Source organism: Monodon monoceros, unplaced genomic scaffold (assembly GCF_005190385.1).
Source record: "Monodon monoceros isolate NGI ecotype Baffin Bay Population unplaced genomic scaffold, NGI_Narwhal_1 Super_Scaffold_6, whole genome shotgun sequence".
Lineage (NCBI taxonomy): Eukaryota > Metazoa > Chordata > Mammalia > Artiodactyla > Monodontidae > Monodon > Monodon monoceros.
Window position 1 is genome coordinate 28,770,744 of NW_021703783.1, and position 16,485 is coordinate 28,787,228.

General features: G+C 35.1%; 1 protein-coding gene across 1 annotated transcript in view; it reads right to left on the reverse strand.

The window, feature by feature from the left end:
• Nucleotides 1–1,255: 1,255 nt before the first annotated feature.
• Nucleotides 1,256–16,485, reverse strand: part of SLC2A13 (solute carrier family 2 member 13) — a 432,223-nt gene continuing 416,993 nt past the window's right edge. Inside the window, exons 8-10 of the mRNA XM_029204950.1 lie at nucleotides 12,341–12,462; nucleotides 12,071–12,223; nucleotides 1,256–6,464 (exon numbers count right to left, since the gene is read on the reverse strand). Of these exons, the coding sequence (XP_029060783.1) occupies nucleotides 6,238–6,464; nucleotides 12,071–12,223; nucleotides 12,341–12,462 (502 nt within the window). The 3' untranslated portion in view covers nucleotides 1,256–6,237. The remainder of the gene's footprint in view (nucleotides 6,465–12,070; nucleotides 12,224–12,340; nucleotides 12,463–16,485) is intronic.

Sequence of the window (16,485 nt, forward strand, 5' to 3'; positions counted from 1 at the left end):
AGCATCACAAGAGAGACTATCATACCACATGTGGCTAGCCTAGGAAAAGATAAAAATTAAAAATTCGAAGTACAGCTTCTACTAAATATGAATCACTTTCACATTATCTTATAGTTGAAAAATTAAGTTGTACCACTTTAAGTTGGAAACCATTTGTATACTGCTTCATATTTGGAAAAAAATCCCCAAATTAAAGGTTTTCAAGATTTGTGTCTATAGTCCAGGTTAAAATGAGGTATCTGATTCTTTTTCTTCACACCCTTTAAGTTATAATACAGCAATAACATGATGTCTATTTTTTAATCTTTCTGCCTGGATCTGACAAGAAGACATTCCAAATGAGGACCAAGAGAGAAAGAGTGTGGTGTAGTCACTGCAGAGAAAAATTTTGTAAACACTTCCTAGTGTGTGATCTTGGGCAAATCACCAAAATGTTCTGAATTTAAGTTTTAGTATCCACAAAAGGATGACAACATTTACCCCACAAGATTAGACAATTAAATGAAGACTTTTCTGACCACTGATACAGATATGAACTGCACTATTCAGGTATTCAGATGAGTGGACACTTTATACATAACATGGGATTTTCAAGGGTCATTTTGACTGTAGGATTTTTGCCTTACCTGCTGACATCAGAATCCTTGCTTAAGATGCAACTCCATTGTAAGCCTTTGAGTGAAAGTGGACCTAGGGTCTTCAGAGGATCTCCTCAGACTAGCTCTATAGTTGGGCTCAGGATGGCACACCCTAACTATGGAGATAAGTCTGATGGCTGCCCAGATCAAACAATAATATAATGCTTACTAATAAAAGCTACAGTTAGGGCAGAATGGCAATGAAGAGCAGCAGAATTCCAAAAGAACTGTCAACTGGTCATCCAGCAGGTATTTTGTTTTCATTTACAAAGCAACAACCATAAACAATTTTTGTCAACCTGACACAATGGTTCATGTCAATATCAAGTTCTGACAACAATAAGAAACAATATTTCAAGGATTTCTGAGTACTTCATTTCAAAGTTTTATATTTACTATTTAGAATAACTCCTTGCAATAATTTTTAGGTATTATAAAATAGTTTTAAAGGTAGTTAAGTTTAACCATGGTCAAAAAGAGGTAAAATATCATTAAAATGAGTAGCATTGCATAAATATATAGAGGTAGGTAATCTTTGTAGATGCTTTTACTTTGTAACCTAGATCCTAAAATCCAAGGAAAAGAATTGGATAAAATACAAAACTACAAGGGAGACAAATGAGTAGTGAATAGTCTTAACTTTTATTTGACTATTTTCATTTACAGTTCTGGCACTGACACTTTTTTAAAAAAAGATTTAAATTTTATGTAAAGATTGAACTTCAATAAAATAACTTAAAAAACATTTACATATACATCACTAAATCTCCATAAAATATACAATACTTTTGATACAACTATAGGCTACAATGACTTTGAAGGAAATGATACGTATTCATAATTTTTAAGAGATATCCCATGTGTCATATGTAGGAATAAATATATTGGATTTGCTAAGACATGTGGAGTATTAAACACTATATAACATGCATTCTCAGAAATTAAAACATACTTTTGAAAACATATTTTAAAAGCATAAACCTGTGTTTTCATTTAATCTAGATGTACATTAGAGCTTTTAAATAGAAATTTGAACATTTATTACAAATAAAAGATACTATAACATCAAGTGAGATATAGTCCAAAAGCTGCTAGGAACCAGTTTGGACATGTAGAATGTAAATTTCAACTTTGGCTAGAGATAAGTATCATTTTTTTAACCTTCAAATGAGACGGAATAATGTTAAATTTGCTAAAATTTTAAAACTTGACAAAATATTGGTGGTTTTTAATTTTTAGTACTTGTAAGCTATATTTCTTTTTCCCATTTATATAGATATGATAAAATCAAATGCATGGACTTAACTGTCTAAAATCAAAACATGAATATTACTGCTAAATGAAGGTAGATATTTAACATTCCATAGACCAAATCACTCAAGTGCAACAGACTGTGTTTTATACATACAAAGTAAAAATTTATAAGAATTACATTGTTTTACACTCACAAGCAAATTATGAGATAAAATTCTTTCATGTACTTCTGAACATCATTAACACGTACAAAATACCTCTCTGATGATTATTGGCACATGAAAATCTCCTTCTCTAAGAGATGATGTTTAAGAAAGTTGGTAGCAGTGAGCTGTTTGGCATTTTAAAATGATTGCTATTTCTAGAAAATAGCAGCAATATTGCTCACCCAGAAGAACTGAAAACTGATACATTGCTACAACCTGAATCACTTCATCAAATTAGCTTAACATTACTGTACATGAGGCTAAGAAAATAGATAGAAAGTGACAGAAAACAGGATGTTAAAACTAATGCAGAGAACAGTTCTGAGTCTCTTAACAGGCAGAAGCTACACATGAGCTGTAAATTTTACCCACAATTCAATACATTTTGGTATAAAGCACATATTACGAATTCTCTGCTTCCAGCATGGTATGTCATTCTTTTATTCGTAGTTACTGAAAATGTCGGAATTTGGCAACTTAAAACATGATACAACAACTGTATAAATGTCAGTTGTTAGGTACTTAGTATAATTTGAGATATTATAACTAAGAGAATAGTAAAAAAATCTGTTTAACAAAACATCTTATTTTATTGTTCTTAATTACTGTGCTGATGAAATAAAGTCAAAACAATTTTCCCACCCCCCTTACTGTATTACAGTATTTATAAAATATATTAGTGTCATTAAACTAATGAGACTAGTGAGACTTTCTTAGATAACATGTGAAGAGTATTTTCTAGAATATTCTCCCCCCAAGATCTATGGATTATTATAGTACATTTCAGTTTTACTTTCTGATATAAAAGGAAAAGGATAAGTTGTCAACTTATATTTTTCCTATTAATTCTTCCTCTATATAACTGATTTTGAAATTATAGTAAACAATTTCTAAATTCTCTGCTTTAACAGATTTCCTATTTTAGAGTGAATAACTTAAGAAATAATATTTAGACTCTTTTATATTAAAATGGTTCAGTGGTAAAATAAAAATATGAAAAGCACTTGATAGCATTACTCTCATAGCATTTTCCATCTGGGAACTAACTACTGCATATGACTGGGAACAAAATTTCAAATGGAAATATTACCCTTTAAATCTAGTTTTAATTTAGATCTTTTACATATACATTAAAAATCATGTTTTGGGCAATTATTGACTAAGGTGAAACAATCAAAATTATAAGAAATTTTATATTTAAGAAAAATATTAATACCAAATCTTTAAAATCTGACATCACATTTAGCCCTATGTGTTCAGATGCAGATGAAACGTTACATTCTCTTAAGTCTAGTGCAGATCTCACCAGCCATCCAGCTAAGCCTCAGTAGAGGTTATGACTGTCTTCCCTATATTTTCCTAAATCACAATATAACTCTATTAAATTTGCAGCATGTTTAGAAGGAAACATATAATTTCAGCTAAAAGCATGATGCTTAATGTGTTTTAATATGGTAGGTCAAATCATACCATATATAAACTGTCCTACAAAATATATATTTGATGATATTTCAAATGGAATGTTTTCAAGTTGATAGTGGTAGCCAAAGATGCTTGATAACTTAAAAGGTGCATAATACTAAAAAACCTGCAAAATTCAAACATTTAATTTTTAATATACTATAAATGTTCACTGAATCTAAAAATAATACCCTAATTGTATAAGGTTCCTTTTCAAGTAGTTATTAAAAAATTATAAATAATTCTTATACTGTGCCTCTCTTATACTTCAAAGATATGGAATATTATCTTTATCACTATATAAATAACAAGTAGTCCCTTATAGAAGGAATTGAGGAGAATAGAGGAAAAGAACTGTGGCTATTTTTCCCTGTTATTATGTGCATTTATGGATATAAAGTTGAAAACACCATTTGCTTATGTCAAGGAGAACAGGCTATGTTCTGCTTTAGGAAATAATGAGCCCAGGTGCTCCTTTAATAAAGTTACTGTGCATTCAGCTCAGCTGAGTATAAGCATATAGTTAAGGCTATGTATACAATAAAGAGAAGAATTGAGGCAATTATTTGGATAAATCAGGAAAACAAACTGCTAAAGAGATCATTTTATGGGTCTAAATACTTTTTCTCCACATTATATTCTGATATATTTTACCACACAATAGTTCATTTTCTGCTTCACTCTACCTGTGTGAAATATACAGATAATAAATTTCTTATGGGATAAGAAATATTGATAGAATAATAACTTTCTCTATCAAAGCACATCTGCTTTTCTGGGGAAAATCAAAATCAATATCCCCTTAGAAATCAATTGCCAAAGTGCCTAATTCAAGGAAAGAAGCTCTCTAATTTTTTTTAGTTACATGAAATTATCAAAGGGAGAAAACTCTTTTTTGGCTGAAGGATTTTTAGGTTTAGAGAATGAACCTCCTTGGCTACATTCTCAGCTGTGATCATTGTGATAAGAACAAGCAAGAGAGACCAAACCATCTTGGAGACTGGCAGAAACATACTGAATTTAGAGAGAGCCACTTTTTCACTCCAAAAAGTACCTTATTAGATATTTAGGGCTATTTTAAAATGCATCAAATGTACGCACTCTTAACTGACCACAGAAGAGTCATTCGTATTTCCACTGGAACTAGCAAGTAATTTTGTGAGTGAGTTTGTACATACTATATAGTTCTTAACATACGAGTGAAAATTGGAGTTCACTGATGAATGAGCATAAAAACCAATGAACACTTTGAAAAGATATTGTAGAAATGTAGTAAGTCAACATCTCTTAAAGGCATATTACATGAGAACCATTAATCTGTTCCAGTAGAAAATCCCAATTTTTAGACAAGGAGGAAAAAAATCCAAGCCAAGCATGAGACAAAGGAAAAACCCACAGACAAATCTATGTATCTTTTAATATAGAATGTCAGGTAAAATGAGAAAGGGTGTGCAAAATAAAAATCAGTTTATGCTCTCAGAATTAAAAGGAAAAAAAATAACGAGTACCATAAGTAACAAAATGTGACAATTCCCTTAGGAAGAGTTAATAAAAAGTTAAGAAAAATAGAAGTCCCACTACTTAATTAAACAAACATCAGTAACAGCAGGATTATTTCTGCCACTGATTTTCTTCCTTCCTTTCTTGGTTCAGAAATTATTTGATTAAAAGAAGGGGAAAATTAAGTCTGCTAGAAGTTTTTTATATCACACAAATGAAGGCACAAATACTAGGACTCCAGAGTGGATGAGTGAAGGCATGGTGAATATCTGGTGATTTTGGCATGAACAAAAACTGACCCTGAAACACAGTTGAAGATCTAGTGCTATTTTGTGTTTACAGTTGCACACTTAAGTGACTAACTCAGGGTTAAAAATCTTTAAGGTCCATAAAAATCTTTTCTTTCTTACTTTCTAGCAATAAAATATACTTATCAAAACTTGCTAGCTAATCTGTGCAAATGTATACTTCTCACTGATGCAAAAAATATGTAGGAAAATAAACCCTAAAAGCCCTGCTTTTCATAATGTTCAAATGATCCTATACAGAGTCAGCTTCTGAAGAACTTTCCAGATATGAATTGGAGAGACAAACCAAAATGTGGGATCCAAAGGATATAAGGACAGCTATGCCCCTGTAGGAGGCACTTTTGAATTTGTTGATGAAAGCTTAAATGGAGTTTACTTTCTAATAGCTGATCACAGGTAAGCTCCGTGTCCTTAGGAGAATTTAGGGCCAACAGGCCATGCTTTGACAGAAAATACCCTTGGACCATACTTTAGAATCCTCTGCTGTAAGTATATCACACATATATGATTTGGCTAGATTAGCACTGACTCAATTGCCACTAATAATTATATATAGTCTTAGGAAAAAAGGATTATCACGGAAGTCACTGGGTATAATATTCATTTTAAACTATCTCAGGAAGGAATTATACACATTTGCTCAAAAACTATTAGTTTAAAATCTCTGTAGATTTTTTTTTTACATCTCTGCTTGTGAAAAAAAATGTCATTGTGATTGTATCTTCCTTGGAATCAAATATTCTAGAATATGAAGTCATTCAAAACTAGACTGTGGAAAGAACCAGATTAAAAGCAGGGCAGTGAGGTCACCAATTGCTGTTCTTCTCTCCCAAGTTTGTTTAAATTACTAAATATATCAGCAGCTGACAATTATTCCACATCAGAAGCGTCATTGTCAGAAAGATGATAGTTACTTCCCTTCACCCGAATATATTCAATATATCTCCCTTCATCAGAATCTGAAGCACCACATGTACATAGCCTATTGTCAAAGAGTGATTCAATTTCCTCTAATTTTTTCCCTTTGGTCTCAGGAAGACAGCCGTAGATGAAAAGGAGACCCACAGCAGCGAATCCAGCATAGAGGAAGAAGGCTCCTGCAATGGGAGATAATATATATGTATAGGTTTACATTGGAAAGGGTACTTGATTTTAACGGGTCAATCATGCATGACTGTGGTCTGAGCTGGAACCAAAAAATTGCTTCCAGCCTCGTTTATTCTAATTGTTCTAATGCTGTGAATATAATGCAATTTGTCTTTCTAAACTCAAGTCGTGTAATCACACTCAAGAAGAATGACAGACCAGGCTCAGATATAACTTCTGCTTTGAAGTCTTTCCTCACTTCCCTGGTTAGAGTTAATTGTGTTTTCACAAAACTCTGCTGAGGCAAAGTGGTACATAACAACCAAGAAGTATTATAATTAGGTAAATATATTTGTCTGTCTTGTCTACTAGACTTGAGGCACTTTGAGGGAGAAATTTCCTTCTCATTTGTCTTGTATTTCCAGAACCACATTCAATGACGATATTGCTGAATTCATGGGTCAATGCCCAAAGTCTGGAAGTCAACTTTGAGTTTTCTCTTACTCTCCCACCCAATACCCACTCTGTTAGAAAATCCTGTTGGATCTACCTTCAATCACAATCCAAAGATGACCACCTCTCACCATTCCTGGATATCTCTGGTCTTAAAAGACAAATGGCTGGAGAAAGGATATCAGATTGGGAGTTGGAAGATCTGGCTTAAGTCTTGCTCTGTGGCTTCTAGACAGTCATTTAACCTCCTCCCTGGACCTCAGTTTCCTCATTAAGTAAAATCATTTCTCAGCTCCTATTTAAATTTATGGTTTAAATTATAATTCTGTTAAGTTTTACAACCCAAATCAGGACTGGTATAGGAAAGATGGTTATGAGACGCTTGAGGAGGAGACCAGCAAAAGTGGTCTCCTCAATGACAGAGTCTATGGCTTGTCTTTGGGTTCCTAGTACAGTGCAGACACATTGGAGTGTTTAGAGAATGAATGTTCTCTTGTTGACTGCCAGATGGAACTCACTGGGTAGCAGATCTGAAATAAAGGGCTATACTAGACGTCATGAAGACATATTTGAAAGTCAAGCTATAAGCTAAATAGTACAGCAATTAAAGAACTGAATAGTATTTCTCAGTTCTGCTGAATCATTACAGAATGTGGAAAAACATTACTAAAACTACTTTCTTAAAGTAGTTTTTATGCCTATAAAGTAGTTTAGTAGGCCTATAAGTAACCATTTCAGTACTATCCACAGAAACATTTCTTGGGAAGACTCAAGGAAAACTAGAGAGGAAAAATGCTGCTGAATTGGCCACTCCAAAGAATCTGCTCTTTGGAATGAGGAGCCATGAGAAAATAAAAGGGAAACAGAGGTAAACTATGAGACATTAGGAAAAATATGAAAGGGTTGACTAAACCAAGACATAATTTGTTAGATTAAACCATCAGAAGCTATATAATTCTTAAGGAGTGGGACCTGCATAAATCAAATCCTTTCTTTAATAAAAATACAATTCCATTTACAAATATAAATAAATAAAATTACTTCATTTCAGTTTGGTTTACATTAAACACTTACTACAAGTTTATATATTTTTATATCTTATACTTGATAATCAGACAATAATAATAGGTCATCTGGAATGAATAGCTGAGTGTTATAGTGAGAGAAAGGCACCATGTCTCTGTAGACAGTGTAGGTCTGAAAGTCACAAAGTGATGCAGGCTGAATCCTTGAGCAGTTTCTTGAATTGTCTTGACCTTGTTTCCTGATGTGACAGGGAAAATAAATTCTGCCTGGCTAAACTGAAAAGAATAGAAAAAATGTATGCTACATTCCTATTAGAATTTTGGATGTTAGTTGCTCAAAAGAGTGATAGACAGCATTATTAAGTTTTACTAAATGACTAGGGAAGAATAGTTGCTAGTAAGATCAGCATGCCTAATAAATTGGTAATGTTTTCATCTAAAGGGTGAAACTGACAAGCTAGCTCTTGGAGAATTTGGAATTTTGAGAAAAAAATGATAGGAGATGAAGCCCTGTGTTCTGAATACAGATAAGCAAAATTGTGGACATAAGAAGAGAAACGGAATCTTCTGTGGGGAGGGGCAAAGAAAGGATGGTAATCATGTTTATAATACAGAAAAAAATAAATGCAGAGGGTAAAACATTTTAGACCAAATCAGGACGCTAAACTCTAAAATATCTAACAGAGTAAATATAGTCTATAGTCTGGCTTTATAAAATATAATGTTGAGAAATATTCATCATCTTTCACAATTTAGGTACAGTGGCATGATTAGAAGTAACAAATCAAATCTGTTAGCGCTAAATTCATACAGTCAAAAACAATTAGATGGATTACGAAGATTCTCAAAGGCCATGAAGTTTCTTGTGTGTGAACCAGATTCCCAAAGCCAAATTAAGGAAATTCTATTCCTTTTATAAAAATCTGAGTAATCTAAAGAAGGCAAATGCCAAAATTGCGTATATGGGCTTCACTGGTGAGACCTGTGGTTAAGCCACAGAGGCGAGGTGTAGGCAGGCCTGGGAGGCTGTGACCTGCTCCATGTAATGGGCAAGTCAATTATGTAACTCACTTTCTTAATTATGCCCCCTTGGAATGAAAATGAAAAAAATGTAACAAGTCTGTCAGGATTGTTAAAGAGTACAGATATTCCTCAGCTTTATTCTAAAGGAAATAAATCTTATTAGAATCCTATATTAAGTTTCAGATTAAAACAAATATTTAATTGAATCATATAAAATGAGGAATTAAAGACCATGTTTGATTGAATTTCAGTACTTCAACACAGGAACTTTAATAATAATGCTCATCAAGGGATCTATTTAGTCACATGTGTTATAAATAAAGTGATATACTGGTGACATTTTAATGATAACTTTTAGTAATAAACATTACTGAATGGGGTCCAAGGCAGACCTTTCTAGGCAGTATAGTTTAGGAAGGAATCAAAACCTGAGGTCTTCAGAATGGCCGTCATCAAAAAGTCTACAAAGAATAAATGCTGGAGAGGGTGTGGAGAAAAGGGAACCCTCCTGCATTGTTGGTGGGAATGTAAATTGATACAGCCACTATGGAGAACAGTATGGAGGTTCCTTAAAAAACTAAAAATAGAACCACACGACCCAGCAATCCCACTACTGGGCATATACCCTGAGAAAACCATAATTCAAAAAACGTCATGTACCACAATGTGCATTGCAGCACTATTTACAATAGCCAGGACATGGAAGCAACCTAAGTGTCCATCGACAGATGGATGGATAAAGAAGACGTGGCACATATATACAATGGAATATTACTCAGCCATAAAAAGAAATGAAATTGAGTTATTTGTAGTGAGGTGGATGGTCCTACAGTCTGTCAAACAGAGTTTAGTAAGTCAGAAACAGAAAAACAAATACTGCATGCTAATACATATGTATGGAATCTAAAAAAAAAAAAGGTTCTGAAGAATCTAGGGGCAGGACAGGAATAAAGACGCAGATATAGAGGATGGACTTGAGGACATGGGGAGGGGGAAGGGTAAGCTGGGACGAAGTGAGAGAGTGGCATGGACATATATACACTACCAAATGTAGAATGGATGGCTGGTGGGAAGCAGCTGCATAGCACAGGGAGATCAGCTCGGTGCTTTGTGATCACCTACAGGGTTGGGATAGGGAGAATGGGAGGGAGACGTAAGAGGGAGGGGATATGGGGATATGTGTATACATATGGCTGATTCACTTTGTTATACAGCAGAAGCTAACACACCATTGTAGAGCAATTATACTCCAATAAAGATGTTGGAAAACAAAAATAACTTGAGGTCTTATGAAACAATAAAAAAGGAAGTAAAAGAAGACATGAATATTTCCAGAGAAATACATCATTATGGTGCATATTTGTTAAATCAGGAATATAAACATATACCTTACATAAATCAGTAACCTATAGATTAAAATATAGAGCAATAAACAGGGAAAATCTAACCTGAGCTGAGATACTGTTCCACTAGTGAGGACCTAATGGACAGTGTGCTGACCTGATAGAAGCTTGGCTTAATGCAAAGCAAAAAGCTTCTTCCAAGGAGATATTTCTGAAAGAAGCTTGGCTATGCCATATTTAAATTTTGCTTCTGTTGCCTCATGTTTTTCTGACAGAATTTATTCAAGGAAGAGGTGCTTTGCTATCAAAAGTCTTACCACATAGACTTTTATTATTTGGTCTATTACTTTCTATTAAAAAATGCTTTCTCAAGATATTAGTCTATATTTAGGTCTTCATATATTTAAGTGTTCTCAAGAATCAGAAAATATGGATAAATATTTATTGTGTTCATATTTATGCTGTTAGGAAGATAAGCTTACAAATTTATGTAAAACATTTTAATTGCCAAATGGGATAAGGCTGAATATACTAAATATATATCCAGTTTAAAATGCCAGCGCGTTCCCTTTCCAAGAAAATAAATATTTCTAAATGTCCCAAATGGTGATCAGCAGAGAGAGGAGTTTTATAAAGATAAAAAAAGCATTAGATAAATAGTTTTAAATAAAAGTAAATATCAATTCAGCATGTTCACAAGACAGGAGGAATAGACTTTTATAATGTTTCCTCATATTCACCATTCATCTAAAAGTTCATCCGTGTAACTATTCATTTGACAAATACTTCTGAGTGCTTATTAAGTGAATAGGATGCCCTGGAGGGCACTGGGAATATAATGGTGAACAAAGCATAATCCTGGCCTAAACTCAAGGGATTTATGGTCCAGTAGTGAGGGGTGGGGTAGGGGAGCTGACAAATAAACCTGTTCTTACAAAAAGGAATTATAAGTAGCCAGAACATGGGATGTGGTGAGATGAGGTGATAGGGGAGGGGATCAGAGAATGGACTAAGCAATAGGCATTCAATATACAATCACAGAGGCTCATGAGAAGATTAGAATGAAAACCTCCTATTTCATCATTTAGAATCCAATCACAGCTATAAACTCATACAGTGAAGAAATCCTCTTGCTAAAAAGCCAAAATCATTTCATTTTAGCAAAGATAAACTTGAAGTAGCTTCCCAAAGTTTTTTCCTAACTCAGTCACTTCTCAAGATTGTTTTCTTTGAGTTACGGTCTCCACACATTTTCACTTGAACACTTCTGCCACATTTATAGTTTTGGCAGTGGTAAGCGCTGGCCTCAGTGGATCCTGAAATGCTTTGGCCCGAATAGCACAGATGACAGAGCGGAAGGCATAACTCATAGCACAGCATTTGGGGGAGCTACTTTAACCCTACTTCCACTCTTGGATACCACTCCATCCCTGTTATGAGACATCTTCAAGCATTAGCCCTAGACTCCTGCAGATTTCTACCATTCTCTGTTTATGTTTTTTCATTAAACTAAAGGCCTTGCTGTGAAGATTTCCAACTGGGGAGATAGCTGGGAGATGTCTGGGTCTGAAGTGTAGGTGGGTGGGTGAAGGCTATAAGCAATACTGCTTAGGAAAGGAGAGTTCCTCTTCTGTGGGGAATAAGAAAGCCATATAGAGAATTTATAATAGCAAAAATATAACCATCTAATCTTTCAATCACAAATGATAGTGTATCTAAAAATAGAGTAGGAAAATAAAAATGAAACTATAGCTGGAAAAAATATTCTCTTACCGTAGTATGTAAGATACTCTGCTGTGTGTAAAAATGTCAATGAAACCAGAACATTGAAAATCCAATTTATTCCAGATGAACATGCATTTCCTGTACTTCTTGCCCAAAGGGGATATATTTCAGAATTCACAGTCCAAGGCATTGGTCCCATTCCTGAGAAATACAAAATGAATTTCGGTAAGTGTAGTAAGTAATTTAAAAGAGTTTTTCTCCTCTAAATAGAGACAATTTAATTAACATAACAATAATAACAACAAAGCCTTTGTTTACCAGGTGCGAAGAAAACAAGATATAAAATAAGGCCCAGAAGTGCAGTCCAGGAGTATGGAGTAGGGCAGAAATTGTAAGCCCAAAATACTTCTTCTGTTTTGAATTTGGTTTCATTTTCACACCTGAAAAATAATGCAATATAAGTATAAACTTAGGGTTTTAGGGTATAGTTGCAGAAATTCAGTGTGATCATCTAGAAGGTATTTGGAAGTTCCTTAATCTCATTAAGGAAAAGAATCCAACATGTTTCTCTTGAAAAAAAATTTAAGATTTAAATAGGAGGATTAGATATGTAAGCTGACATAAAACTTTTTAGAGCTGAATATAATTCAAGAACAACACATTGTGCATTCAACTCAACAGCAAAAAAACAATCTGAATGAAAAATGGGCAGAGGATCTGAACAGACATTTTTTGAAATAAGACGTACAGATGGCCAACAAGTACATGAAAAGGTGCACAACATCACTATTCATCAGGTAAATGCAAATCAAAACCACAATGAGATATCGTCTAACATCTGTTAGAATGACTATCATCAAAAAGACAAGAAATAGGGCTTCCCTGGTGGCGCAGTGGTTGAGAGTCCGCCTGCCATTGCAGGGGACACGGGTTCGTGCACCGGTCTGGGAAGATCCCACATGCCGTGGAGCGGCTAGGCCCGTGAACCATGGCCGCTGAGCCTGCGCGGCCGGAGCCTGTGCTCCGCAACGGGAGAGGCCACAACAGTGAGAGGCCCGCGTACCGCAAAAAAAAAAAACCAATAAATAAAAAGTGTTGGTGAGGATGAGGAGAGAAGGGAACCCTTGTGCATTGTTGGTGTGAATGTAAATTGGTGCAGCCACTATGGAAAACAGTGTGGAGATTCTTCAAAAACTTAAAAATAGAACTACCATACGATCCAGCAATTCTACTTCTGGGTATTTATCAGACGTAAACAAAAACACTAACTTGAAAAAATATCTGCACTCCCATGTTCACTGCAGCATTATTTTCAATAGCTGAGACATGGAAACAACCTAAGTATCCATCAATGAATGAATGGATAAAGCAAAATGTGGTGTATATATATAGTATATACATATATATAGTATTCAGCCCTTAAAAGATGGAAATCTTGCCATTTGAGACCACATGGATGGACCTTGAGGGCATTATGCTTAGTGAAATAAATCAGAGAAAGACAAATACCATATGATCTCACTTATATGTGTAATCTTAAAAAAAACAAAAATAAAAAAGAGCTCATAGATACAGAGAACAGATTGGTGGTTGCCAGGGGTGAGGGGTAATGTGAGGTGAAAATGGGTCAAAAGGTACAAATTTCCAGTTATATAATAAATGAGTCATGAGGATGTAATATATGGCATGGTAGCTATAGTTAATAATACTGTATTGCATAAGAGAGTAGATCTTAAAAGTTATAAGAAAAAAACGTAAATATGTATGGTGACGGATGTTAACTAGACTTATTGTGTTGATTTCCCAATATATTCAAATATTGAATCATTGTGTTGTACACCTGAAACTCATATAATGTTGTATATGTAAAATATACCTAAATTAAAAAATGCGTTTCATACCCATTTCATATGTCAGACATGATTTCCAGTTAGTCCTTGAAGGCTGCAGCAACAGTTTAAAACCACTGAGAGTAAGTAGGTTGTGGTAGAAAGCTTTAGATTTTGCCATTAGGACAAGATTCAAATTCTAGAACCAGACTTTTTTCATTTGTTAAATGGGGTATAATGCCTAACAGGTAATTTTAGGGATTAGAAGGGTCACCTGGAAAGGGGTGATAGGGGAATCTGGGCAGGGAGCAATGCTTATTTCTTATTCAAACTAACCCTTTACTTTCCTGCTGTGTGTACTTGCTTCTCTATCAGTCACTCCCTGCTGACTTTGCTTCCTAGTTCTACTAGGGAGCAAAGTCTATTGTTCTAGACTGATTCTCAAGTTGAACTTCCAATTCTTTACCTTAATTGAAATCTGAATTGCACCTGAAGACACGATCAGCCTGAAAAAGTTTCTTATCCTTTACTGTCATTTTTGACGCTATTGTTTTCTCTTTACCAACATCTATTTTTGAACCTTGACATCTAAGCCCTGTCCTTATTTTTGTGTTTATGACCTCCATCATAACACCCCATCTGACTTGATGCCTGGTCAGTCATTTTCTCCATCCCTCTCATCCTCTGCCACATTCATTTAATGTCTACTTCTGGCCTGTTTGATACCTTGGCTTCATAGTTCCTTATTTAACCTCTGAAACTGAGGAAAGGGCATTATAATTAGCTTGATTTGGGACTATTTTACTTCAAAATTTTACTGTTTTACTTCTCAAACTTAGAGCATTCCGTTTCTGATTACCAGCACTTTATTTCTTCATTTCTGGTAGCTTGTTCCACACCCAAATTACAATCTTTAGATTCTACACTTCTCTCAGTATTCATTCACATCACTGCTTAGACCATGATGCCAATACTGTCTTCGCTGACCTCTAGAATCCATCTTTCATTCCTCCATGCTTGCCTGTCATTCTCACAGTTTCAGTTCCCAACCCTGTGCGGGACCATTAACTTCCTTTAATAATAGCTTTTCAGAAGCTGGGCAAAATTATGAAACCATGCTGCTGAATTCTATTAAAAGTTCATGCTATTTCTTCTCAGTTGGGTTCCTAATTATGCTTATTTTATCCTTTATTGTCTTCTCTACTGAATTTTCTGCTTATTTCAGAGTAGACATTGAATAAACTTTTTGTCAACTGTTGCCTCAATTAATTAAAATATTTCTTACTATCCTCTAGTTATGAAATCTTTCCCTCTCTTTCTGGGTATGAAGAACTTGCCTCCATCTTTAAGACAACTGAGGACTTTCAATTTGAATACGCTCAATTTTTCTCTACTGGACCTCTACTTTTCTATATTTTATTTCAGATTATTCTCCTACCTAGAATGGTAACATGTCCCTTTCTAAGGTCTGCCCTTTCTATTAGTGGTCCTACATCTCATTCTCCTTCTGTCTCCTCTGGGGTCATGTTCTATCAGTAGTCAATTCTCTTTATGCTATCTTTAGTTTGTTCCTACTTGAGCCTACCCTTCTGTTTACAACACAAAAAATTACTCCTATTAAAATCTTTCATCCCTCTCATATTACTACTACTAGCTCATCTGAAATTACAAAGAGTTTATACTAGTGAGCTCTATATCCTTACTATGCACTCTTTCCTACACAAGCCCATTTCCCCACCTACTCACTTTCTTTTTTTTTTTTTTTTTTTTTTCTGTTTTTGCAGTACGCGGGCCTCTCACTGTTGTGGCCTCTCCCGTTGCAGAGCACAGGCTCTGGACGCGCAGGCTCAGCGGCCATGGCTCACGGGCCCAGCCGCTCCGCGGCACGTGGGATCCTCCCGGACCGGGGCACGAACCCGCGCCCCCTGCATCGGCAGGTGAACTCTCAGCCACCGCGCCACCAGGGAAGCCCCCAGACACTTTCTTGATTCTTATTCAGTCCCTGTTTTTTTTCCGAATCTGCTCACCCCAGAATCGATGACCTCCTAATCCCCAAATGCACTTATCTTGCCTTAATTCTGAGGCTCTTTGATTACCCTGTGGTGGTTGATATTGCTGAAATCCTTCCTTCTCTTTCCCCTTTGCTTTCATATCTATATATCCATCTCAACTCTCTGATACATATGTCTTCATTGCTTTTTAAAATGCCTCTTCCTCCCCTCAGCCTCTAAACATAGGTGTTCTCTAAGGTTCTGGTTTGGAGCTTATGCCCTCTCCCTTAATCATCTCATCTAATTTTAGGGACTTTTGATCTCCACATGGATGCTCCCTGACAGGGAGCCTAGCCTTGACCTTTTCCTCAAGCTCCATTTAATAGAATTTATATATCTGCTGAATATCCATATCTAGATTTCCTGCTATGGCTACAATGGAATGCATTGTCTACTCCAGGAGGCAGAGTGAGGCTGTTCTGAGTTCAACTCATGACTCTACCACTTATAAGCTCATTCATTCAAAAATTTATATAATGAACACTTTTTTATGGTCAGACATTAGAGACAGAGCTATGAACCAAATAACCCTTTGCACTTATGGAAATGATGGTTTAGTGGGCACAGGCACAGTTCTGTTTTC